We start from the raw sequence: 27,278 nt of genomic DNA, 5'->3' as shown, positions 1-27,278 counted from the left end.
TTCATCCCAGACCTTATGAATTGGAATCTCTGTGGATGAGACTGAGAAATCTGTTTTTGTTTTTATAAACTACGTCTCAAGGTGATTCTTAGGCAGCCTCCCCCAGGAAACATTTGAGAGCCATTGCTACATGAAGATTCAGTTGATGGAATCATGACACTAGAACCATCAAGCCTGAAGAGAGAGGCTCACTGTGGTGGACCTTCCATGGCATATGGTCCAAGCTCCATCTGTTCACATTTTTAGCAGATGACGTAGAAGAAGACATAGAAGTCATGATTACAAAACTGGGGATTATGCAATAAATGCAGTTTAATAAACAGCCTTTTTCACTTAATACAATATGATGAATTTTTTCTTGTGTCATTAAGTAATCTTCAAAAATAACTAATGTTTGCCTCATATTCTATCGTAAAGCTTGGAACATTGTTTTTAATATTTTTCCCATTTTTTAATTGAAATATAGTTGATTTACAATGTATTAATTTCTTTTTTTGATTTTGATATGTTTTTATTTCAATCCCAATATTCAAGTTGGAAAATCCAGTGAGTTTTTTTCTTTTAATATTTATTTATTTATTTATGGCTGTGTTGGGTCTTTTTTTTTTAATTCAAACAGAAAGTCACAAAAATTATAACCATCCTCATCAGTTCACTCAGTCCCATGTAATTAATTTTTTTATCTTGATCTTTTGTTAGCACTTTTATGAATTCATCAGTTTTCCATTAGAGTTCTGAAAATGCTCATTCATTCTGTTCAGCAGTATAGTCAGTTACCAGAAACCTGTACTTGTCAGTCTTTTCCATAAATTCCTTGAAGATGAAACCCTTTTATAGGAACATTTTTACAAAAGCATCAGAGTACACCCAGAACTGTCTGTAAATGACAAAAGACTTAAAAATGACCACGGTTAAAGATTTGATGAAAGTTCATAGTAATGTAATTGACAAGGAAATTTAGTTATTTCTGAGATATACATTTTAAAGTAATAACTAGAATTATGACATAACATTATACCAGAACATATAAGATTTTTAGAAATTTCATGTAATGTCTGAAACATTTATATTAACATATTTCCATACAAATAACCCAAAGAAAGTTTAGTATTAGTTGTTTTTTTGGTTTGTTTTTTTTATACTGCAGGTTCTTATTAGTCATCAATTTTATACACATCAGTGTATACATGTCAATCCCAATTGCCCAATTCAGCATACTACCATCCCCACCCTACCGCAGTTTTCCCCCTTGGTGACCATACGTTTGTTCTCTACATCTGTGTCTCAACATCTGCCCTGCAAACCGGTTCATCTGTACCATTTTTCTAGGTTCCACATACATGCGTTAATATACGATATTTGTTTTTCTCTCACTGACTTACTTCACCCTGTATGACAGTCTCTAGATCCATCCACGTCTCAACAAATGACTCAATTTCGTTCCTTTTTATGGCTGAGTAATATTCCATTGTATATATGTACCACATCTTCTTTATCCATTCGTCTGTTAATGGGCATTTAGGTTGCTTCCATGACCTGACTATTGTAAATAGCACTGCAATGAACATTGGGGTGCATGTGTCTTTTTGAATTACGGTTTACTCTGGGTATATGCCCAGTAGTGGGATTGCTGAGTCCTATGGTAATTCTATTTTCAGTTTTTTAAGGAACCTCCATACTGTTCTCCATAGTGGCTATATCAATTTACATTCCCACCAACAGTGCAAGAGGGTTCCTTTTTCTCCATACCCTCTCCAGCATTTGTTGTTTGTAGATTTCCTGAAGATGCCCGTTCTAACTGGTGTGAGGTGATACCTCATTGTAGTTTTTTTTTTTTTTTTTGCTGTACGCGGGCCTCTCACTGTTGTGGCCTCTCCCGTTGCGGAGCACAGGCTCCGGACGCGCAGGCTCCGCGGCCATGGCTCATGGGCCCAGCCGCTCCGCGGCATGTGGGATCTTCCTGGACCGGGGCACGAACCCATGTCCCCTGCATCGGCAGGCGGACTCTCAACCACTGCGCCACCAGGGAAGCCCCTCATTGTAGTTTTGATTTGCAGTTCTCTAATAATTAGCAATGTTGAGCAGCTTTTCATGTGCTTCTTGGCCATCTGTATGTCTTCTTTGGAGAAATGTCTATTTAGGTCTTCTGCCCATTTTTGAATTGGGTTGTTTGTTTCTTTAATATTGAGCTGCATGAGCTGTTTATATATTTTGGAGATTAATCCTTTGTCCGTTGATTCGTTTGCAAATATTTTCTCCCATTCTGAGGGTTGTCTTTTCTTCTTGTTTATGGTTTCCTTTGCTGTGCAAAAGCTTTGAAGTTTCATTAGGTCCCATTTGTTTATTTTTGTTCTTATTTCCAGTACTCTAGGAGGTGGATCAAAAAAGATCTTGCTGTGATTTATGTCTTCCTATGTTTTCCTCTAAGAGTTTTATAGTGTCTGGTCTTACATTTAGGTCTCTAATCCATTTTCAGTTTATTTTTGTGGATGGTGTTAGGGAGTGTTCTAATTTCATTCTTTTACATGTAGCTGTCCAGTTTTCCCAGCACCACTTATTGAAGAGACTGTCTTTTCTCCATTGTATATCTTTGCCTCCTTTGTCATAGATTAGTTGACCATAGGTGTGTGTGTTTATCTCTGAGCTTTCTATCTTGTTCCATTGATATATGTTTCTGTTTTTGTGCCAGTACCATATTGTCTTGATTACTGTAGCTTTGTAGTCTAGTCTGAAGTCAGGGAGTCTGATTCCTCCAGCTCCGTTTTTTTCCTTCAAGACTGCTTTGGCTATTCAGGGTCTTTTGTGTCTCCATACAAATTTTAAGATTATTTGTTCCAGTTCTGTAAGAAATGCCATTGGTAATTTGCTAGGGATTCCACTGAATCTGTAGATTGCTTTGGGTAGTATAGTCATTTTCACAATATTGATTCTTCCAATCCAAGAACATGGTATATCCCTCCATCTGTTGGTATCATCTTTAATTTCTTTCATCAGTGTCTTATAGTTTTCTGCATACAGGTCTTTTGTCTCCCTAGGTAGGTTTATTCCTAGGTATTTTACTCTTTTGTTGCAATGGTAAATGAGAGTGTTTCCATAATTTCTCTTTCAGATTTTTCATCATTAGTATATAGGAATGCAAGAGACTTCTGTTCATTAATTTTGTATCCTGAAACTTTACCAAATTCATTGATTAGCTCTAGTAGTTTTCTGGTGGCATTTTTAGGATTCTCTATGTATAGTATCATGTTATCTGCAAACAGTGACAGTTTTACTTCTTCATTTCCAATTTGTATTCCTTTTATTTCTTTTTCTTCTCTGATTGCCATGGCTAGGACTTCCAACACTATGTTGAATAATAGTGGTGAGAGTGGACATCCTTGTCTCGTTTCTGATCTTAGAGGAAATGCTTACAGTTTTTCACCATTGAGAATGATGTTTGCTGTGGGTTTGTCATATATGGCCTTTATTATGTTGAGGTAGGTTCCCTCTCTGCCCACTTTCTGGAGAGTTTTTATCATAAATGGGTGTTGAATTTTGTCAAAAGCTTTTTCTGCATCTATTGAAATGATCATATGGTTTTTATTCTTGAATTTGTTAATATGGTGTATCACATCAATTGATTTGCATGTATTGAAGAATCCTTGCATCCCTGGAATAACTCCCACTTGATCATGGTGTATAATCCTTTTAATGTGTTGTTGGATTCTGTTTGCTGGTATTTTGTTGAGGATTTTTGCATCTATATTCATCAGTGATATTGGTCTGTAATTTTCTTTTTTTGTAGTATCTTTGTCTGGTTTTGGTATCAGGGTGATGGTGGCCTCGTAGAATGAGTTCGGGAGTGTTCCTTCCTCTGCAATTTTTTGGAAGAGTTTGAGAGGATGGGTGTTAGCTCTCCTCTAAATGTTTGATAGAATTCACCTGTGAAGCCATCTGGTCCTGGACTTTTGTTTGTTGGAAGACTTTTAATCACAGTTTCAATTTCATTACTTGTGATTGGTCTGTTCTTATTTTCTGTTTCTTCCTGGTTCAGTCTTGGAAGGTTATACCTTTCTAAGAATTTGTCCATTTCTTCCAGATTGTCCATTTTATTGGCATAGAGTTGCTTGTAGTAGTCTCTTAGGAGGCTTTATATTTCTGCGGTGTCTGTTGTAACTTCTCCTTTTTCATTTCTAATTTTATTGATTTGAGTCCTCTCCCTCTTTTTCTTGATGAGTCTGGCTAATGGTTTATCAATTTTGTTTATCTTCTCAAAGAACCAGCTTTTAGTTTTATTGATCTTTGCTATTGTTTTCTTTGTTTCTATTTCATTTATTTCTGCTCTGATCTTTATGATCTCTTTCCTTCTTCTAACTTTGGGTTTTGTTTGTTCTTCTTTCTCTAGTTCCTTTAGGTGTAATGTTAGATTGTTTACTTGAGATTTTTCTTGTTTCTTGAGGTAGGCTTGTATAGCTATAAACTTCCCTCTTAGAACTGCTTTTGCTGCATCCCATAGGTTTTGGATCGTCGTGTTTTCATTGTCATTTGTCTCTAGGTATTTTTTGATTTCCTCTTTGATTTCTTCAGTGATCTCTTGGTTACTTAGTAACGTATTTTTAGCCTCCATGTGTTTGTGTTTTTTTCCCTGTAATTCATTTCTAATCTCATAGCATTGTGGTCGGAAAAGATGCTTGACATGATTTCAATTTTCTTAAATTTACTGAGGCTTGAATTGTGACCCAAGATGTGATCTATCCTGGAGAATGTTCTGTGAGCCCTTGAGAAGAAAGTGTAATCTGCTGTTTTTGAATGGAATGTCCTATAAGTATCAATTAAGTCTATCTGGTCTATTGTGACATTTAAAGCTTTTGTTTCCTTATTTATTTTCATTTTGGTTGATTTGTCCATTGGTGTAAGTGAGGTGTTAAAGTCCCCCACTATTATTGCATTACTGTCAATTTCCTGTTTTATAGCTGTTAGCAGTTGCCTTATGTATGGAGGTGCTCCTTTGTTGGGTGCATATATATTTATAATTGTTATATCTTCTTCTTGGATTGATCCCTTGATCATTATGGAGTGTTCTTCCTTGTCTCTTGTAACATTCTTTATTTTAAAGTCTATTTTATCTGATATGAGTATAGCTACTCCAGCTTTCTTTTGATTTCCATTTGCATGGAATATCTTTTTCCATCCCCTCACTTTCAGTCTGTATGTGTCCCTAGGTCTGAAGTGGGTCTCTTGTAGAGAGCGTATATATGGGTCTTGTTTTTGTATCCATTCAGCAAGCCTGTGTCTTTTGGTTGGAGCATTTAATCCATTCACGTTTAAGGTAATTATCAATATGTATGTCCCTATGACCATTTTCTTAATTGTTTTGGGTTTGTTTTTGTAGATCCTTTTCTTCTCTTGTGTTTCCCACTTACAGAAGTTCCTTTAGCATTTGTTGTAGAGCTGGTTTGGTGGTGCTGAATTGTCTTAGCTTTTGCTTGGCTGTAAAGCTTTCGATTTCTCCATCAAATCTGAATGAGATTCTTGCCGGGTGGAGTAGTCTTGGTTGTAGGTTCTTCCCTTTCATCACTTTAAGTATATCATGCCACTCCCTTCTGGCTTGTAGAGTTTCTGCTGAGAAATCAGCTGTTAACCATATGGGAGTTTCCTTATGTGTTATTTGTCATTTTTCCCTTGCTGCTTTCAATAATTTTTCTTTTTCTTTAATTTTTGCCAATTTGATTACTTTGTGTCTCAGCATGTTTCTTCTTGGGTTTATCCTGTATGGGACTTGCTGTGCTTCCTGGACTTGGGTGGCTCTTTCCTTTCCCATGTTAGGGAAGTTTTTGACTATAATCTCTTCAAATATTTTCTGTGGTCCTTTCTCTCTCTCTTCTCCTTCTGGGACCCCTATAATGCGAATGTTGTTGTGTTTAATGTTGTCCCAGAGGGCTCTTAGGCTGTCTTCAATTCTTTTCATTCTTTGGTCTTTATCCTGTTCCACAGCAGTGAGTTCCACCATTCTGTCTTCCAGGTCACTTATCCGTTCTTCTGCCTCAGTTATTCTGCTATTGATTCCTTCTAGTATAGTTTTCATTTCAATTACAATGTGTTAATTTCTGCTGTACAGCAAAGTGATTCCGTTATACATATATATACATTCTTTTTTATATTCTTTTCCTTTATGGTTTATCTTAGGATACTGAATATAGTTCTCTGTGCTGTACAGTAGGACCTTGTTGTTTATCCATTCCATATATAATACCTTACATATGCTAACCCCAACCTCCCACTCCATCCCTCCCCCAACCCCTTCCCCCTTGGCAACCACAAGTCCATTCTCTATATCTGTGAGTCTCTTTCTGTTTCGAAGATAGGTTCATTTGTGTCATATTTTAGATTCCACATATTAGTGATATCATATGGTATCTGCCTTTCTCTGACTTCACTTAGTATGATAATCTCTAGTTGCATCCATGTTGCTGCAAATAGCATTATTTCATTTTGGCTGAGTAGTATTCCATTGTATATATGTACCACATCTTCTTTATCCATTCATCTGTCGATGGACATTTAGGCTGTTTCTTGTCTTGGCTATTGTGAATAGTGGTGCTGTGAACATGGGGGTGTGTGTATCTTTTTGGATTGAAGTCTTGTCTGGGAATATGCCTGGGAGAGGGATTGATGGATCATATGGTAATTCTATTTTTAGTTTTTGAGGAACCAGCATACTGTTTTCCACAGTGGCTGTACCAACTTACATTCCCACCAACAGTGTAGAAGTGTTCCCTTTTCTCAGCATCCTGTCCAGCATTTGTTATTTGTAGAGTTTTTAATGATGGCCATTCTGACCAGTGTGAGGTGGTACCTCATGTAGTTCTGATTTGCATTTCTCTAATAATTAGTGATGTTGAGAATCTTTTCATGTGCCTACTGGCCATTTGTATTTCTTCTTTGGAGAAATGTCTATTTAGGTGTTCTGCCCATTTTTCAATTGGGTTGTTTGTTTTTTGTTGTTGGGTTGTATGAGCTGTTTGTATATTTTGGAAATTAAGCCTTTGTCGGTTGCATCATTTGGAAATATTTTCTCCCGTTCCGTAGGTTGTCTTTTTGTTTTTTTATGGTTACCTTTGTTGTGCAAAAGCTTATAAATTTGATTAGGTCCCATTTGTTTATTTTTGTTTTTATTTCTGTGGCCTTGGGAGACTGACCTAAGAAAACACTGGTACAATTTATGTCAGAGAATTTTTGCCTATGCTCTCTTCTAGGAGTTTTATGGTGTCGTGTCTTATGTTTAAGTCTTTAAGTCATTTTGAGTTTATTTTTGTATTTGGTGAGAGGATGTGTTCTAAATTCATCAGATTTACATGCGGCTGTCCAACTTTACCAACAGCACTTGCTGAAGAGACTGTCTTTTTCCCGTTTTATATTCTTGCCTCCTTTGTCAAAGATTAATTGACTGTAGGTGTTTGGGTTTATTTCTGGGCTCTCTATTCTGTTCCATTGCCCCCTGAGTCTGTTTTTGTTCTAATACCATGCTGTTTTGATTACTGTAGCTTTGTAGTATTGTCTGAAGTCTAGGAGGGTTATGACTCCTGCTTTATTCTTTTTCTTCAAGATTGCTTTTAGCAATTCAAGATTGCTTTGGCAATTCTGGGTCTTTTATGGTTACATATAAATTTTAGGATTTGTTCTAGTTCTGTGAAAAATGTCATGGGTAATTTGATAGGGATCACATTAAATCTGCATTGGTAGTATGTCCATTTTAACAATATTTGTTCTTCCAATCCAAGAGCATTGTATATCTTTCCATTTCTTTGAATCATCTTCAGTTTCCTTTATTAATGTTTTATAGTTCTCAGCAGATGTCTTTCACCTCCTTGGTCCAGTTTATTTCTAAGTATTTTATTTTGGGGGGCATGATTTTGAAAGGTATTTTTTTTTACATTCCCTTTCTGATACTTCATTACTATTGTAAAGAAATACAACTTATTTCTATAGGAACATTGTTTTTAATTTTATGCTGTTATGCCTAATATTGCAATGAATATTCTTGGCTATAAATCTTAGTATATCTAGCTTTTTTCTTAGAGTAGCAGTCTGAGCATGAATTACTGCATCAAAAGTTATGAATATTTTTCAAGTTTATCTATACTCTTTTTTTATATTAATTTATTTATTTTTGGCTGCATTGGGTCTTCGTTGTGGCACACAGGCTTTCTCTAGTTGCAGCGAGCAGGGGCTACTTTTCATTGCAGTGCAAGGGCTTCTCATTGTTGTGGCTTCTCTTGTGGAGCACAGGCTCTAGGCACGCAGGCTTCAGTAGTTGTGCACAAGCTCAGTAGTTGTGGCTTGCGGGCCTAGAGTGCAGATTCAGTTGTTGTGGTACATGGACTTAGGTCCTCTGCAGCATGTGGGATCTTCCCAGACCAGGGCTTGAATCCGTGACCCCTGCATTGGCAGGCAGATTCTTAACCACTGCGCCACCAGGGAAGTCCCTATATATACTCTTGACAAATGTACGTGTTTGTGTGTGTGTGTGTGTGTATATATATATATATATATATGCTGTATATATATTATATATATATATATATATATACACACACACACAAAGGAGTGTATGTGTGTGTATATATATTCCTATTCAGAAAAGTTATTTCAAATTAGACTCCCATTAGGGAGTCTAATATAAGGATTATTATTTCAGTAAACCATTGATAAAACTAAGTATTACTATTAAAAATGAATAAATATGATAGGAAAAAGTTTCTTTTTTTTTTTAACTAGTGAAGCTGAACTCATAAAATATATAGCCAACATCTATATTTTTTTGTGAATTGTATATGAACTTGGACCAATTTTCATTTGGAGTATTAGTCTTTATTTTGCAGATATTTAAATATTTTACTCAGTAATGGCTGTCAGTCCTTTGTCATAGTTATTATAAGTTTTTTTTCCAGTTTGAGGTTTGCCTTTTTAATTTTTATGATAATTTTTGACGCGCAGAAATATGTAACATTTGTGGTCAAATCTAGCATTTTTTTCCTCCATAAAAGATGTCTTGGGCTTCCCTGGTGGCACAGTGGTTGAGAGTCTGCCTGCCGATGCAGGGGACACGGGTTCGTGCCCCGGTCCGGGAAGATCCCACATGCCGCGGAGCGGCTGGGCCCGTGAGCCATGTCCACTGAGCCTGCGCGTCCGGAGCCTGTGCTCCGCAACGGGAGAGGCCACAACAGTGAGAGGCCCGCGTACCGCCAAAAAAAAAAAAAAAAAAAAAGATGTCTTTTATCTCTCTTATGCCTAGAAAATCCTTGTTTATCCTAAGATTTAGAAAATATTCACCTGTATTTTCTTTTTTTAAATAGATTTTGAAAAATACTTAACTCTTTTATCCACTTGGAAGTAAAATCTGTTTTGAAAGTATTCTTTTTTTGGTTTTTTATTTTTTAACCCTATTTATGGAATAATCCTATATATTCTCTTCCATTTTGGTTTATCCCAGGAGATTGGTTATAGTTCCCTGTGCTATACAGTAGGACCTTGGTGTTTATCCATTCTAAATGTAATAGTTTGCATCTACCAATCCCAAACTCCCAGTCCATTCCTTTCCCCCTCTGACCGCCCCCTTGGCAACCACAAGTCTGATCTCTGTGTCTGTAGGTCTATTTCTGTTTTGTAGATAAGTTCATTTGTGCCATATTTTAGATTCCACATATAAGTGATATCATATGGTATTTGTCTTTCTCTTTCTGACATACTTCACTTAGTATAATAATGTCTAGTTGCATCCATGTTGCTGCAAATGGCATTATTTCATTCTTTTTATGGCTTAGTAGTATTCCATTATATATATGTACCATATCTTCTTTATCCATTCATCTATCAGTGGACATTTAGGTTGTTTCCATGTTTTGGCTATTGTGAATATTGGTGCTTTTAACATAAGGGTGCATGTATCTTTTTGAATTATGATTTTGTCCAGGAATATGCCCAGGAGTAGGATTGCTGGATCATATGGTAATACTACTTTTAGTTTTCTGAGTAACTGCCATACCGTTTTCCATAGTGGCTGTACCAACTTACGTTCCCACCAACAGTATAGGAGGGTTCCCTTTTCTCCATACCCTCTCCAGCATTTGTTATTTGTAGACTTTTTAATGATGGCCATTCTGACTGTTGTGAGGTGATACCTCATCATAGTTTTAATTTGCATTTCTCTAATAATTAGTGATGTTGAGCATCTTTTCATGTGCCTATTGGCCATCTGTATGTTTACTTTGGAGAAATGTCTGTTAAGGTCTTCTGTCTATCTTTCAATTGGGTTGGGTGTTTTTTTTGTTGTTGAGTTGTATGAGCTGTTTGTGTATTTTGGAGATTAAGCCCTTGTCAGTCACATCACTTGCAAATGTTTTCTCCCATTCCTAGGTTGTCTTTTCGTTTTTGTTTTTGTTTTAATGATTTCCTTTGTTGTGCAAAAGCTTGTAAGTTTGATTAGGTCCCATTAGTTTATTTTTGTTTTTATTTCTATTGCCTTGGGAGACTGACCTAAGAAAACATTGGTACAATTTATGTCAGAGAATGTTTTGCCTATGCTCTCTTCTAGGAGTTTTATGGTGTCATATCTTATGTTTAAATCTATAAGCCATTTTGAGTTTATTTTTGTGCATGCTGTGAGGTTGTGTTCTAACTTCATCAAATTTACAAGCAGCTGTCCAACTTTCCCAGCAACACTTGCTGAAGAGGCTTTTTCCCGTTTTATATTCTTGCCTCCTTTTTCGAAGATTAATTGACTGTAGGTGTGTGGGTTTATTTCTGGGCTCTCTATTCTGTTCCATTGATCCGTATGTCTATTTTTGTACCAATACCACACTGTTTTGTTTATTGTAGCTTTGTAGTATTGTCTAAAGTCTGGGAGAGTTATGCCTCCTGCTTTGTTCCCCCGCCCCCCAGGATTGCTTTGGCAATATGGTTTATATGGTTCCATATAAATTTTTTGATTATTTGTTCTAGTTTTTTGAAAAATGTCATGGGTAATTTGATAAGGATTGCATTAAATCTGTAGATTCCTTTGGGTAGCATAGCCATTTTAACAATATTAATTCTTACAATCCAAGAGCATTGTGTATCTTTCCATTTCTTTGAATCCTCTTTAATTTCCTTTATTAATGTTTTATAGTTCTCAGTGTATAAGTCTTTCACCTCCTTGGTCAGGTTTATTCCTAGGTATTTTGTGTGTGTGTGTGTGTGTGTGTGTGTGTGTGTGTGTGTGTGTGTGTGTGTGTGTGATTTTAAAAGGTATTGTTTTTTTTTGTTTTTTGTTTTTTTTCTTTTTGCGGTATGTGGGCCTCTCACTGTTGTGGCCTCTCCCGTTGCGGAGCACAGGCTCCGGATGCGCAGGCCCAGCGGCCATGGCTCACGGGCCCAGCCGCTCTGCGGCATATGGGATCCTCCCAGACCGGGGCACGAACCCGTATCCCCTGCATCGGCAGGCAGACTCTTAACCACTGCGCCACCAGGGAGGCCCAAAGGTATTGTTTTTTTACATTCCCTTTCTGATATTTCATTGTTAGTGTAAAGAAATGCAATCAATTTCTGAATGTTAATCTTGTATCCTGCTACTTGGCTAAATTCATTTATTAGATCTAGTAGTTTTTGGGTGGAGTCCTTAGGGTTTTCTATATACAGTATCATGTCATCTGCATATAGTGACAATTTCACCTCTTCCCTTCCAATTTGAATACCTTTTATTTCTTTTTCTTGTCTAACTGTTGTGGCTAGGACTTCCAATACTATGTCAAATAGAAGTGGTGAGGGTGGGCATCCTTGTCTTGTTTCAGATTTTAGTGGGAAGACTTTCGGCTTTTCACGATTGAGTGTTATATTGGCTGTGGGTTTGTCATAAATGGCTTTTATTATGTGAGATGTGTTCCCTCTTTACCCAATTTGGTGAGAGTTTTTATCATGAATGGATGTTGAGTTTTGTCAAATGCTTTTTCTGCATCTATTGAGATGATCATGTGGTTTTTGACTTTTATTTATGTGGTGTATCACATTGATTGATTTGTGTACGTTGAGCCATCCTTGTGAACTTGGGATGAATCCCACCTTGGTTGTGGTGTATGACCTTTTTTATGTGTTGTTGGATTTGTTTTGCTAATATTTTGTTGAGAATTTTTGCATCTATATTCATCAAAGATATTGGCATGTAATTTTCTTTTTTGGTGTTATCTTTGGTTTTGGTATCACGGTGATGGTGGCTTCATAGAATGTCTTTGAGAGTGTTCCCTCATCTTCAGTCATTTGGAAGAGTTTGAAAAGAATCGATATAAGTTCTTTGTGTATTTGGTAGAATTTGCTCACGAAGCCATCTGGTCTTGGACTTTTTTTTTTTTAATATAAATTTATTTATTTATTTTTGGCTGTGTTGGGTCTTCGTTGCTACACACGGGCTTTCTATAGTTGTGGCAAATGGGGGCTACTCTTCATTGCAGTGTGCGGGCTTCTCATTGTGGTGGCTTCTCTTGTTGTGGGGCATAGGCTCTAGGCACATGGGCTTCAGTAGTTGTGGCACGTGGGCTCTAGAGCACAGGCCCAGTAGTTGTGGCACACAGGCTTAGTTGCTCTGTGGCACGTGGGATCTTCCTGGACCAGGGCTTGAACCCATGTCCCATGTATTGGCAGGCGGATCCTTAGCCACTGTGCCACCAGGGAAGTCCCTGTTCTTGGACTTTTGTTTGTAGGGAGCTTTTTTTAAATTACGGATTCAATTTTACTTTTAGTGATCAGTGTATTCAAGTCATCTGTTTCTTCTTGATTCACTTTTGATGGGCTGTATATTTCTAGAAAGTTGTCCATTTCTTCTAGGCTGTCAAATTTGTTGGCATATAATTGTGCATGGTATTCTCTTATGGTGTTTTGTATTTCTCCGGTATCAGTTAAGATTTCTCCTTTTTCATTTCTTATTTTGTTTATTTGGGTTCTCTCTCTTTTCTTGGTGAGCCTGGCCAGAGGTTTATCAATTTTGTTTACCCTTTCAAAGAACGAGCTCTTGGTTTATTGGCTTTTTCTATTGTTTTTTAAATCTCAATTTTATTTACTTCTTCCCTGATTTTTATTATTTCCTTCCTTCTGCTGACTTTAGGTTTTGTTTGTTCTTCTTTTTCTAATTCTTTTAGGTGGTAGTTTAGGTTGTTTATTTGAGATTTTTCTTTTTTTTTGAGGAAGGCCTGTATCACTATGAACTTCCCTTTAAGAACTGCTTTTGCAGTATCCCATAGATTTTGTATGGCTGTGTTTTCATTGTCATTTGTCTCAAGGTATTTTTTTAATTTCCTTTTTGATTTCTTCTTTGACCCATTGTTTTTTTTAGTAACATGTTGTTCAGTCTCCATGAAGTCGTTTTTTTCTCATTTCTTTTCCCATGGTTGATTCCTAGTTTCATGTCATTGTGGTCAGAGAAGATGCTTGAAATAATTTCTGTACTCTTAAATTCGTTGAGGTTAGTTTTGTGCCTTAGTATGTGGCCAGTCCTAGAGAATGTTCCATGTGCACTTGAAAAGAATGTGTATTCTGTTTTTTGGGGACATAATGTGCTGAAAATATCAATTAAGTCTAACTGTTCTATTGTATCATTTAGGATCTCTGTTGCCTTATTGATTTTCTTCTAGACGATCTGTCCATTGATGTGAGTGAGGTGTTAAAGTTTCCTACTATTACTGTATTCCCATCAATTTATGTCTGTTAGTATTTGTTTTAGGTATCTGGGTGCTCCTAAATTACGTGCATATGTGTTGACGAGTATAAAATCCTCTTCTTGTATTGATCTTTTTATCATTACATAGTGCCCTTCTTTATCTTTCTTTATAACCTTTGTTTTAAAGTCTTTGTTTTCTGATATGAGTATTGCAACTCCTGTTTTCTTGTCATTTCTGTTTGCATGAAATATCTTTTTCCATCCCCTCACTTTCAATCTATGTGTGCCCTTTGCCCTAGGGTGGGTCTCTTACAGGCAGCATATTGTAGGCTCTTGTTTTTTTAATCCAGTCTGCCATGTTACGTCTTTTGATTGGAGCATTCAGTCCATTGACATTTAAGGTAGTTATTGATACACACATACTTATTGCCGTTTTAAACCTTGTTTTCCAGTTGATTGTTTCTTCTTTGTTCCTTTCTTTTTGTTTTTCTTTTTGTGGTTTGATTATTTCCTTTTATTTTATGGTTGTGGTCTCTTCTTTTTGGTTTTTGTGAATCTATTGTGTGTTTTTAATTTGTAGTTGCCCTGTTTTTCAAGTATGTTAACCCCTTCCTATATCTGCTTGCTTTAGACTGATAGTCATATGGGCTCAAACACATTCTTAAAAAAAAAAAAATCTGCATTTTCTTACTCTCCTTCCCCACATTTTATGATTTTGATGTCCTTTTTTACATCTTCATGTTTATCCTTTTGATGTTCTTTGTGTTTATCATCGCTTTCACAAGTAGGTTTTTTTTTTTCTTTTTGATCTGTATACTGGCTAATTTAAGTGATTTACTTTCCAGTTGTGATTTCCTCCTTCCTGTATCTTCCTACTCCTTTTCTATTTAGAGAAGACCTTTCAATATTTCTTTTAGGATAGGTTTAGTATTGCTGTATTCTTTTAGTTTTTGCTTGTCTGAGAAATTCTTTATTTCTCCTCCTATTTTAAATGATAATCTTGCTGGGTAGAGTATTCTAGGTCACATATTTTTCCCTTTCAAGACTTTGAATATGTTTTGCCACTCCCTTCTGGCCTGCAGTGTTTCTGTAGAGAAATCAGCTGATAGCCATATGGGTGTTCCCTTGTAATTAACTCTTTGTTTTTCTCTTGCTGCCTTTAGAATCCTCTCTTTATCTTTAATTTTTGCCATTTTTATTATAATATGTCTTAGTGTAGGTCTGTTTGGGTTCATCTTGTTTGGGACCCTCTGTGCTTCCTATATCTGGATATCTGTTTCCTTCTTTAGATTTGGGAAGTTTTCAGCCATAATTTCTTCAAATACATTTTCAATCCCCTTTTCTCTTCTCCTTCTGGAATCCCTATTATGCATAGACTGAACCACTTTATATTAGCCCATAGGTCTCTTGTATTGCTTTCATTTTTTTTTAATTCTGCTTTTTGTCTGCTGTTTTGATTGGGTAATTTCCATTATTCTGTCTTCCAGATAGAATATCTGCATCCTTATCCTTTCTTCTGCATTATTCATTCTGCTATTGAGTGCCTTTAGCTCAGCTTTCATCTCAGCAAATCAATTTTCTAATTTTTCTTGGCTCCTCCTTTTAGTTTCTAGTTCCTTTTTACAGTAATCTGCATTTTTTGCATATGCATTTTTTGAACCCCGTGTCTATTAGACTGAAGAGGTCTGTTTCATTGTTTGTTCCTTCAGGGGAATTCTCTTGGTCTTTTAACTGGGCGTGGTTCCTCTGCTTCTTCATTTTGCTTTTATTTCTCTTATTCTGTGAGTTTAGGAGAAACAATTATCTTACTGTAGTCTTGGAGGGCTATTTATATGAGGGAGCATCCCTGAATAGCTTGTCGGGGGTTAATATATTTTTGCACGAGGGCTGTTTTTGGTTTGGATGCTTGCTGTCTCTTTCCTCAGCATGTGCTGGCCATTTCCCCTTGATAGCAGGTGTGCAAGTGTGGGGCCTGCCCACGGAAGTATGCTGCTTTTGATTCCTGTAAACTTCCTCTCCCTTTGTTCTCCTTTCCTTCCTTTCCTTTTCTTCCACCCTCCTTCCAGAGCAGCGTGGAATGTGGAGAGGAGCAGCTCCAGATGATGACATAGGTTAGACAGCACTGTGCCTTCAGCATATCCCAGCCTGAAGTAGTTTAAATTCCACTCATAGCTGGAAAAATAGAGATGTGAAAGGCTTTACCCAGCAAATTCCAAGTACTTGGTCCAACAGGCCATTCCAGTTTTTCTTGGTCCACTCCCTTAATATGTAGAGCAGTTACAAGGATGATGTCATCTGAACAAACAGTCCTGGTGATAATATGTCAATGATTTAACTAAGGGAAGACAAAAATGAAAAGAAAAGTTAGATTTCACACTTAAGGAAGACATAGAGTTTTAAAATGGAAGTGAAGCTTGGCCTGACTTAGTTTTTCAATAACTCAAAGAAGATTAAATATTTAAAGTAATCTTGTAATAACTTTTAATGGAATATAATATGTAAAAATACTAGATCACTATGCTGCACACCTGAAACTAATATAATGTAAATCAACTATAATTCAATAAAAATAAATAAATAAGCTAAAAACTTTTTAAAGTAGATGTTTCCTCAGAGATATTTATCTCAGCATTATTTATTTATTTGAAGTATAGTTGATGTACAATGTTGTGTTAGTTTCTAGTGTACAGCAAAGTAATTCAGATATATATATATATATATATATATATATATATATAAATTCTTTTCCAGATTCTTTTCCATTATAGGTTAATACAAGATATCGACTATAGTTCCCTGTGCTGTACTGTAGGTCCGTGTTTATCTATTTTATATATAGTAGTGTGTATCTGTTAATCCCAGGCTCCCAATTTACCCTCCCCCCTGCCCTTTCCCCTTTGGTAACCATAAGTTTGTTTTCTATCAGCATTATTTACTTATTTTATTTTATTTTATTTTTTTACGGTACGCGGGCCTCTCACTGTTGTGGCCTCTCCCGTTGTGGAGCAGAGGCTCTGGACGCGCAGGCTCAGCGGCCATGGCTCACGGGCTCAGCCGCGCCGCGGCATGTGGGATCCTCCCAGACCGGGGCACAAACCCGCGTCCCCTGCATCGGCAGGCGGACTCTCAACCACTGCGCCACCAGGGAAGCCCTATCAGCATTATTTTCAATAGCAAGAAACGGGAAGCTATTTCAGTGCCCAACAGAAAGGAAATGTCAGGCTAAATTGATGCATACTCACCTCAGAATAGTATGCAGCCATTAAAACTTGTGTTTTCAAATAATTTTTAATGGCGTGAGGAAAAACTAATGGTGAAAAGTCTAGCTGCAAAATTGTTTAAATGGTTTGATCCCAATTTTATAAAGAAAAAATTATACCTGCAGAAAATGACTGGATGGAAGTATATCAAAATGTTCAAATTAGTCATTGTCCTGTATTAATGTGTGCAAGCTGCTTAACTTGTCATAAGCGCAGTTTTCTATAAGCTAGGGACAAAAATACCTGCTCCAGCAACAGGGAGGGTGAAAGGAGGTAAAGGAAAGGCTTTAGCCTATGTGTGAAATGCCTTATAAACTGTTGTTTGTAAGATTATTATCATTATTATTAGTATTTCTTCATAATCTGTTGTTTGGTGGTGTCTACAAGCAGTGGTGGTGGTGGTGGTACTCATTGCTAGGAAATAATTATATATTCTGGACCATTTTTATAAGACTTTTGTAATAATAAATGTTTGATTCTTCTGGCATTTCCATTTCTTGGTATTAAACATGAGGATAAAACAAAAGAAACTGCTTTAAAAACATCATTTCCAGATTTAGGACAAATCAAAGTTGAAAGACTAACACTTTCTTTTCAGTCCCTTTCCTAGTGAAATGGTGGGTCAGGTATTATCAGTCAAAAATACATTATGGGGCCTCCCTGGTGGCGCAAGTGGTTGAGAGTCCGCCTGCCGATGCAGGGGATACGGGTTCGTGCCCCGGTCTGGGAGGATCCCATATGCCGCGGAGCGGCTGGGCCCGTGAGCCATGGCCGCTGAGCCTGTGCGTCCGGAGCCTGCGCGTCCGGAGCCTGTGCTCCGCAACGGGGGAGGCCACAGCAGTGAGAGGCCCGCATACCGCAAAAAAAAAAAAAAAAAAAAAAAAAAAAAAAAAAAAAAAAAATACATTATGTAAAACCTTCCAACACATTATAAATTGAAATGTATTTAAATTCATAGCCCTGGATTTAAAAATCAGGAAATAAAACTGTTTCTCTTGCTGAACTCAAAAGTTGTATACTTCAGGTATTTTTTTCACATCTCTATGGTTTAAAACCTTAGTAATGCTCAAAGGAACAAAATGACCATTGGAGTTAACTGCTCTTTTAAAAAATGTCCCAGACCACAGCAATGAATTAAACCTCTAAACTGTCTGCACAGATGCCAGTGTATGCACAAATATTTTAAAATCTCATTTAGCATTACACAAGCCAGTTCTCTCGTTTCTGGCTTGAGAATTTAAAAAATAATGCTCATAAAACACCCCAGGTAGATGTGCCATATTGCTTTTTAGAGTGCTTACTTAATGATTGAATACCAACTAAAATGTCTTAGATTTGTATATTTGTTATGATTCACAAAACCCATTCCTGTAAACATGTCTGTGGGAGGTTGATAGCCTCTTAAGCTCTGATTTAAGGCAGGTAGTGCTCTCACAGGACTAATAGAAATCCTAGGTTCTAATAAATGATTTAATCTATTTGAACCTTTGTTTTCTCATCTGTAAAATGGGGGGTAAAAATAGTACCTACCCCATAAGGAACTTAGGATGAAATAAGTTTATTCATATACAGACTTTAGTACATAACAAGTTCTCAAACGTTAGGTGTATTACTAAAATAATTAATGCCTTTTCCATTATTCCAAGCACAAGTGTGACAGACAAAACCCAGACAGAATGCATGGGTGAATACCCAGGGGAGACGAGGTTTGCAGCTGGAATTTTGGATGTCTATCATTGAGTAATGTGCCTCTTCTAGTTTGTTTGTTTGCTTGTTTTTTAGTTATTCTTAAGCTCGTCTTTGAGAGGATGGTGCTTGGGCATGTTGAGGGACTTTTCATGGTCTTGAAGATTTTTGTTCTTCCCCTGTCACAAATGACAATTTTTTTGTTAGCATCTTTATTGGAGTATAATTGCTTTACAATGGTGTGTTAGTTTCTGCTGTATAACAAAGTGAATCAGCTATACATATACATATACCCCCATATCTCCTCCCTCTTGCGTCTCCCTCCCACCCTCCCTATCCCACCCCTCTAGGTGGACATAAAGCACTGAGCTGATCTCCCTGTGCTATGCGGCTGCTTCCCACTAGCTATCTATTTTACATTTGGTAGTGTATATATCATGCCACTCTCTCACTTCATCCCAGCTTACCCTTCCACCTCCCCATGTCCTCAACCCCATTCTCTACATCTACATCTTTATTCCTGTCCTGCCCCTAGGTTCTTCAGAACCTTTTTTTTTTTTTTTTAGATTCCATATATATGTGTTAGCATATGGTATTTGTTTTTCTCTTTCTGACTTACTTCACTCTGTATGACAGACTCTAAGTCCATCCACCTCACTACAAATAACTCAATTTCATTTCTTTTTATGGCTGGGTAATATTCCGTTGTATGTATATGCCACATCTTTTTTATCCATTCATCTGTCGATGGACACTCAGGTTGCTTCCATGTCCTGGCTATTGTAAATAGAGCTGCAGTGAACACTGTGGTATATGTCTCTTTCTGAATTATGGTTTTCTCAGGGTATATGCCCAGTAGTGGGATTGCTGGGTCGTATGGTAGTTCTATTTTTAGTTTTTTTTTTTTTTTTTTTTTTTTTTTGCGGTACGTGGGCCTCCCACTGTTGTGGCCTCTCCCGTTGCAGAGCACAGGCTCCGGATGCGCAGGCTCAGTGGCCATGGCTCACGGGCCCAGCCACTCCACGGCATGCGGGATCTTCCTGGACCGGGACACGAACCCGTGTACCCTGCATCGGCAGGCAGACTCTCAACCACTGCACCACCAGGGAAGCCCTATTTTTAGTTTTTAAGGAGCCTCCATAGTGTTCTCCATAGTGGCTGTATCAATTTACATTCCCACCAACAATGCAAGAGGGTTCCCTTTTCTCCACACCCTCTCCAACATTTATTGTTTGTAGATTTTTTGATGATGGCCATTCTAACTGGTGTGAGGTGATACCTCATTGTGGTTTTGATTTTCATTTCTCTAATGATTAGTGATGTTGAGCATCCTTTCATGTGTTTATGGGCAATCTGTGTATCTTCTTTGGAGAAATGTCTAGGTCTTCTGCCTATTTTTGGATTGGGTTGTTTGTTTTTTTGATATTGAGCTGCATGAGCTGCTTGTATGTTTTGGAGATTAATCCTTTGTCAGTTGCTTCGTTTGCAAATATTTTCTCCCATTCTGAGGGTTGTCATTTTGTCTTGTTTATGGTTTTCTTTGCTGTGCAAAAGCTTTTAAGTTTCATTAGGTCCCATCACAAATGACAATTTTTTCTATGAAGTCAAAAAGAAATTTTCTAACCTAAGCAATGGAAGAAGAAAGGTGCTGTCTACATATAGCCTTGCATGAAAGCATCTCCTTGACCTGCGCTGAGCACAGCAGCCAGGGTGCCAGGAGCCACTTGGATGCAACTGAACCGTGGCCCTCAGCAGACAGGGACAAAGCAGTGTCAGGTCCCAGCACCCCCTCTGTCCAGCTGCTTATAGTCCATATGTCTGTCCCTTTTTTCATTGATGACTTGGCTGGAGACTCTTGGGAGCAGTCGCCACTGGAGTTAGCAGCCCTCTCTGAGAACACAGGAAAAGGAGAGTGAGGTGGAGCCGGGGACAAAACCCAGCCCAACGCACAGGATGCTCGTGCAGTGGGCTTGCCAGACTCTGGACTGCAGGGGAGTCTTTTCTGCAATCTTCCTATGGCCTCTTGTTCCTTTGAATTCCTGTTACTGCAGATAACACCACAAAGTCTCTGGAACTTGTAGCTTTGGGAAAGCCTCTGAGGTGTCCAAAAAAAAAAAAAAAAAATAGTATCACATTTGATCAGTGTCGTGCATGTGGCTGGGTGGGTAACCCGTTTCGGTGCATCACACCTCAGGATCCACTCAGACTCTTCCTTTCAAGGTTGCTGGGTTGGAACCTCATCTCTTCATTCTCACTTTGTTCACATTAGATACTTTGTGTCCTGGCTATTCTTAGTTCCCTCACCGCATGTGACACATGCCTGCCTGCCCAGGGGTGTGACTGAAGTATATCTGAGTTTCACAGTCCCCCAGTGTAGCAATGCATTTGTTTTTCGTTTTTTGGCGGGGGGTCTTTTTGGCTGCTCCATGCAGCTTGTAGGATCTTAGTTCCCCGAACAGAGGCTGAAACTGGGGCCTGGCAGTGAAAGCGCTGAGTCCTAACCACTGGTCCGCCAGGCAAGTCCCTCAATCCCCCAGTGTAAAGACTCTTCTGGGCAATCAGCTGAGAGTGTCATGTATTAACTCATGTATCTGACAGGTCCTACTTGGAGTCCCAGAAGCTGGACGCTATGTGGGACCCCAAGGCTATGGGGCTGAGCCTGGTATAAAAGCAAAAGCCTCTGGCCAGGAGGAAGGAGCTCCAGGCTTCCAGTCCTGCATGGCCACTCATGAGTTTGACCAGCAACAAGCCTCTTTTTTGGCTATCTTGGCAAGCCAGCCATTGCTGTTAACATTGACTCTATGGGAAAGTGCCTGTCAGGTTTCAAACCAACACTTGGACCTAACCTTTTTGTGAGTCGTGCGCTGCAGGAAGCCTGGTGACATTGGCTGCTGACATCGGCACCTCTCCCCAGTCGTCCCCCCTCCTCCATGTCTCCCACAGGCCTCCTGGCACTGCCTCATCCAGGCAACGGGGTGTGGAAGTCTAACTGCACGTGGGATGGGTGTGATCTGGACTTGACTTCTATCTTTGCTGTTGAATGGTTTCAGACTTAAGATCTCAGAGTGGCTGTAAAACTTAAATTTCTAAATTCATATGTGTATGTGAAATCCACACGTTCTGCATACGCTCTATAAGTGCTGGAGTTTCACAAAATGTGCGATGCTCTCACTGTAGCTTTTATCAGTATTTCTAAGATTTGTGTGGAATTTCATGAGATTATAAACATGAACCTTTCTGCTCCTAAGAATATTTACTTGTCTACTAGGTGCCTGAAAAAGTTTTGAGATTTTTTAAAAATTAAGTTTGAATATGTTTTGAAAAATAGCATCTTCTCTCCTCAGCTTTTCTCCAGGGAGAATGGGGAGAGCTGGCCCCTTGTTGTTAGGGCAGCCCAGGGACCATGCAGGAGGATGGTTTGGAGAGCTCTTTTCCCTCACTTTGGAGGAAATAATTGGGCCATAGTGCCTTATGGAGGCACCCTGAAACTCCCCTTGTGCTCCTCATCTCTGAACAAACTACCAACTGAAGCCCAGGTTTAAACGTATCTGGAGACAGCACAAGACCTAGAGTCTGACTGCCTGCATTCCATCTCCACTGAAACACTTACTGTGTGACCTTGGGCACGTTGCTTAGCCTCTCTGGTGCCTCAGTTTTCCCACCTATAAAATGGGGGTAATGTTAGTATACACCAGGTAGATAGTGTATACTACACCAGAGTATTGTACTACACCAGGTAAATAGTGAAAACAGTTGACCCTTGAACAACACAGGTTAGGAGTGCCAACCCTCTGAGGAGTCAAAAATCCACATATAGCATATGGTTAGCCCTCCATACCCACGTTTCCTCTGTATCCCCAGTACTTCCACATCCACAGATTCAACCACCTGTGGACCATGTAGTACTGTAGTATTTACTACCAAAAAAAATCCACATGTAAGTGGACCTGTGCAGTTCAAACCCATGTTGTTCAAGGGTCGACTGTACTTGGTGAATGCTGGGTGCTGTTATCTGATTTTTTTCACATTTACTCTAAATTTAAGGGACATATTTAAATGCTGTGTCTATTCTGGTGCTCTACAAGTTCATAGAAATGTAGAAACTTTAGATTTAAAAAAAAAAAAGATCAAACGTTTAGAGTACAGCCTGCTAAGAGTGCTAAACAATTTCCGTTTTATTTACAGAGAAAAAATGAGTCTAAAGAGTGGCTTAACTTCTTATTCTTAGAAAAATGGCAAAATGGTGTTGGATGGTTGGTAGTTCGTTCTTTCCCTCTAACCCTGGAAATAAAATCGTAGGTTCTGGGCTTCAATTTGATCAGTCAAGACATTTTAGAAACAAAAGAAATGGTTTAGGACCAAACAGACTGTAAGCTGCAGGAATGGGGAGTTGTAGAAAGTTGTGCATGTTTCTGCCCTGAGCCTCCTTCCAGGGTGAAGGATCATCTCCCTGGCAGGGCTGGGACAAGGCTCTGTCACCTCAAACAGGCATTCTCTTCCACCGCCGCCACCCCCAGTTGCCATTCACTGTCCCTGCCAAGTGTCCTCTGAAGGTGTTGCGTTTCCACCTGTTGCTTGATGATCAGTGAAAAGTATTCCAAAATACTCCCTCCTTATGTTCCCCTTGGTCGCAAAGGAAGGAGGGAGTTGTCTTTGCATCCCCCATCCCATTCTATCCATATAGGCATACATATACCTAAGTGTGTCCCTACATCCTGGAAAGGAAATCTTGGTGGGGAGGAAGGGAGGGGCTCTGAGTGGCTTCAGCTGAATGATGTGCTGGTGGAGGTAGGGGGGAGCTATGTTAGGACACAGCCATTTCCCACAGGGAACAGACTTTCCCCATAGCTTACCTCTGGCTCCCTTGCCCCACGCCAGCCATGCCACTGAGCCAGTCCTATGCTCTGTAGCACATCATTTGGTCTCTTCAGCCCCCTGGATGAACATCCTCAGTGACATCTGCTAGGGCCACTGTATGCAGGTTAAACTGCATGAGGGCACCTGGGCAACGGGACACATGGGGGTAAAAATCCAGCAAGAGTCCTGCTCACTAAGCTGTGAGCCCTGGCACAGGGCTGGGTCTGCCTAGAGGAAGGGGCATCTTTTTCCAATTTGCACAGAAAGCTAGGGATGGCCCTGGTGATATCTAATCCAAGCCCTCCCCTTAGCAGTCTCCGTTGCTGCTTAATTCTTTGGCAATCATCTTCCATGGCCACGACTTCCAGGATCCCAAGGGAGCTGTAAAATGCTCAAGGGAGGCTTTTGGGGCCACACTGACTGCCAGTGATCAGGAAGGAGATGGTTCATCATTTCATTCACTACATTGGGTGCCCTTTGTGGGCAGGCATAGTGCTGGGTCCTGGGAATATACATCTGGCCATAGATATGGGTCTGCCTTCAAGGCCCACAAACAGAGGAGTGCAGCACCCACGGTGAACACCACGATGGCTACAGGCGCAGGGTGCCTGGGGCCCACAGAGCAGGTGTCCCCAATATGCTAGAGGGACGGGGATGCTTCCCTAAAGGAGGTGGGCCTGAGCAGGGTCTTCCAGGATGCATAGGAGCTGGCTGAGTACTCTTCTCTGGGGTAGTATCTATTGTACCAATGGAACCGTGACCGGGAATGGCTGTGCTGAGCTAAGCTAAGGTCCACTTTGAGAAGGCCCAGCAGGTCTGCAAGATGTCTGCCTCTTTCACTAGGCTCCTTACACTGGGGGAAAAATAGGTCTGTAGATTCTAAGCTTTGAAAATTCATTATTAGCAAAAGAGTACAATGCCAATCATTCTCTTTTTCTTGGGGGTTATATTCTAGGTTTTCAAATGATTATGTTACAAATTGGTAGCCCCAGGAAGCTTTCTGGCCTCTTGCTTTGTGACCACATGCTAAGTTTCTTTTCTTTTCTTTTCCCCTCTCCCAGATACTTACTGGAGCAAGATTTCCCAGGCATGAGGATTGGTCCAGAGCCCACCACCGACTCCTTCATCGCCGTGATGTATGGGGAGACTGAGGGCAGCACCCCAGGGAACGCTTTAGTCGTGGACCCCAAAAAGCCATTTCGAAAGCTCAGTCGCTTTGGAAATGCTTTCCTCAATCGGTAAGGACCAGCAAACTGCCATCTTTGGTCAGGTTGTTTAAACCTGTTCTTGGAATTCTTGCCCATTACACGTAAAGGTCCAAAACCAGAAGAACAGAGCATGTGTGTTCTGAAAGAGAGAAGTTATGAGAAAATTCACTATCATATTCAAATACTAGAAAAATTCTCTTAGGAAGTGATCATTTATACTTACTCTGGGTGACTTCAGAGGGCAAAGCTAAGACCCAGGATTGGACATTATAAGGCCACACAATATAAAGAACAAATTTCTAATAATTTGAGCCTCACAGAAATAGGTCAAGTTGCCTTGTGAGGTAGTGAGCTCCCTGTGGCTGGCAATGTTACATGGTAGCTGGATGACCGCATCTCAGTCATCGTGTGCTGGGGCCTCCTGCACAGAGAGCTGAGCCCAGAGGACCACTGAAGTTCTCCTCACACCCAGACTTAGTCTTGGTTTTTCCAGGACTGGTCACCCCACCTCCCTGGCTGTCCCTTTTGCTTCTCAGTCCCATGCTTTGAGCTGCTTCCTCATTCATTAGAGCAAGGCAGGGGAGATAGAGTCAGAATACACAAAACGTTAATTTTGTTGCATAGTCATTATTTCACAGATGTGAAGTTGTAGGATAGCTGAGGTTCTGTCTTGATTGGAGATGTGTTTTATTTGTACTACCTTTCACCAGAGCGCCCAATGACACAGTGGGGTACAGGACAGAGGACAAGCTAGCAGGTTGTCCTGGATGCAGCTATGCACTTTCAGGCACCACCTGCTCTTACCTTCCCTTCCCTCTTCTTCTTTGACACTCCTAGCCTATTTTTTTCTAATTAACTAATGAATTTATTTGTTTATTTTTGGCTACATTGGGTCTTCGTTGCTGCGCGTGGGCTTTCTCTAGTTGTGGCGAACGGGGGCTACTCTTCGTTGCAGTGCGTGGGCTTCTCATTGTGGTGGCTTCTCTTGTTGCGGAGCACAGGCTCTAGGTGCGTGGGCTTCAGTAGTTGTGGCACGCAGCCTCAGTAGTTGTGGCTCGCAGGCTCTAGAGCGCAGGCTCAGTAGTTGTGGCACATAGGCTTAGTTGCTCTGCGGCATGTGGGATCTTCCCAGACCAGGGCTCGAACCTGTGTCCCCCGCATGTGCCGGCGGACTCTTAACCACTGCACCACCAGGGAAGCCCCTAGCCTATTTTTTTAAATGCTTTTCTCTTTCTTCTTTCTTGTGTTCCCCTCACCCCTCCCTTCCCCTCTTGTAGGAGTCTACCACCTCAAACTGGTTGGTTGCAGGGAGTAGGCTATGGGAGTGCAGAGCCAGGGAGGGGTCCTCCAAACCCCTTTAGGGAGGCATGGAACTAGAGCTGACAGATAAGAGACTTGAACTGCACTTCTCCTTTTTAGATTAAAAAAAAAAAAAAGGAACAGATCCTCCCCGCTGACTGCTGTCCTCCCAGAGGCTGAGGTGCCTGATCACACAACTCCAGGGTGCGCCATTCACAAGGACTGTGGAATGAATGATGTGCCCACGTGCTGTGCAATGGCTCTTGCCAAGAGTGGCCCAGGCGACCTCCACAGCCACCTCTCTAGGGATCTGTACTCTCCTCTAAGAGCTTGTTTATGCTCCCAGAGCAGATCAAAGAAGGCATCCAAGGAGCACCAAGGGAACTTGGCCGCGGGATAAATAGAAATGTACAGATGATGTAGGTGGAGTTGCAGAGAAATTCCATCTTGTTGCTGGCGGTGATTGGCATAATACTGTCCAGATGAATTTTTCCACCTCCAGAGTCTCTCCTCTAGCAGAAGTGCCCTCCTCAACTCTGGAGCAGCCTTGGTTGGCACCAGCGTGCCTCCTTGTAGGAGAAATAAGGGTTGAGCCCAGGAGGGAGAACACCAGAGGGTCTCTCAGGACAAGTGGACCACAGCTGAGGGGAAGTGGAGCAAGAAGCTCCCCCCAGCAGGGCCTCCCAGGAGCCGTGGTCCTGGGGCAGGCAACAGCCAGGCTTCCTGTCCCAAGACTGACCCTGGAAGGTTCCGGAGGCCCTGGAAAGTGCAGGGCACAGGATCCTTCTCCATGAAAGGCTGCCTGGAGTCCCTCGAATTCATTACCACTGTCCTTAGTCTTATTTTCTTTTTGCCTGACAAAGGCTTAAAAAAGAAATAAGCTGCCACCTTTTTCGAATTCCCATGTTATAAAGTCTGTATTCACAAGGGAAAAACTAGAGAGAGTGGCTATCGGCTTCTTTTATTTTGGCAGATGATTTACTTCCCTAACAAATTTATTTTTTCTCAAATCCCAAGCATACAGCAGATGAGGGTGGAAAAGAAGCATTCAGGAAAGACTTTGGTTTTTGTTTTTTGGGGTTTTTTTTTTTGATGTGGACCATTTTTAAAGTCTTTATTGAATTTGTTACAATACTGCTTCTGTTTTATGTTTCGGTTTTTCGGTCACGAGGCTTGTAGGATCTTAACTCCCAGACCAGTGATTGAACCCATGCCCCCTGCATTGGAAGGCAAAGTCTTATCCACTGGACTGCCAGGGAAGTCCCTCAGGAAAGATTTTGAATGGCAAGGTTCTTTATCTCAGAA

General features: G+C 40.0%; 1 protein-coding gene across 1 annotated transcript in view; it reads left to right on the top strand.

Annotated features, from left to right (window-relative positions):
- EHD4 (EH domain containing 4) overlaps positions 1 to 27,278 on the top strand; it is a 92,319-nt gene that overhangs the window by 8,231 nt on the left and 56,810 nt on the right. Inside the window, exon 2 of the mRNA XM_060096669.1 lies at positions 24,528 to 24,704. Coding sequence (XP_059952652.1) covers positions 24,528 to 24,704 — 177 coding nt within the window. The remainder of the gene's footprint in view (positions 1 to 24,527; positions 24,705 to 27,278) is intronic.

This window comes from Mesoplodon densirostris, chromosome 4 (assembly GCF_025265405.1).
Source record: "Mesoplodon densirostris isolate mMesDen1 chromosome 4, mMesDen1 primary haplotype, whole genome shotgun sequence".
In the NCBI taxonomy this organism is placed as follows: Eukaryota; Metazoa; Chordata; class Mammalia; order Artiodactyla; family Ziphiidae; genus Mesoplodon; species Mesoplodon densirostris.
Note: the sequence above shows the minus strand (reverse complement) of the source record. Positions and strands in the feature narration are given on the sequence as shown.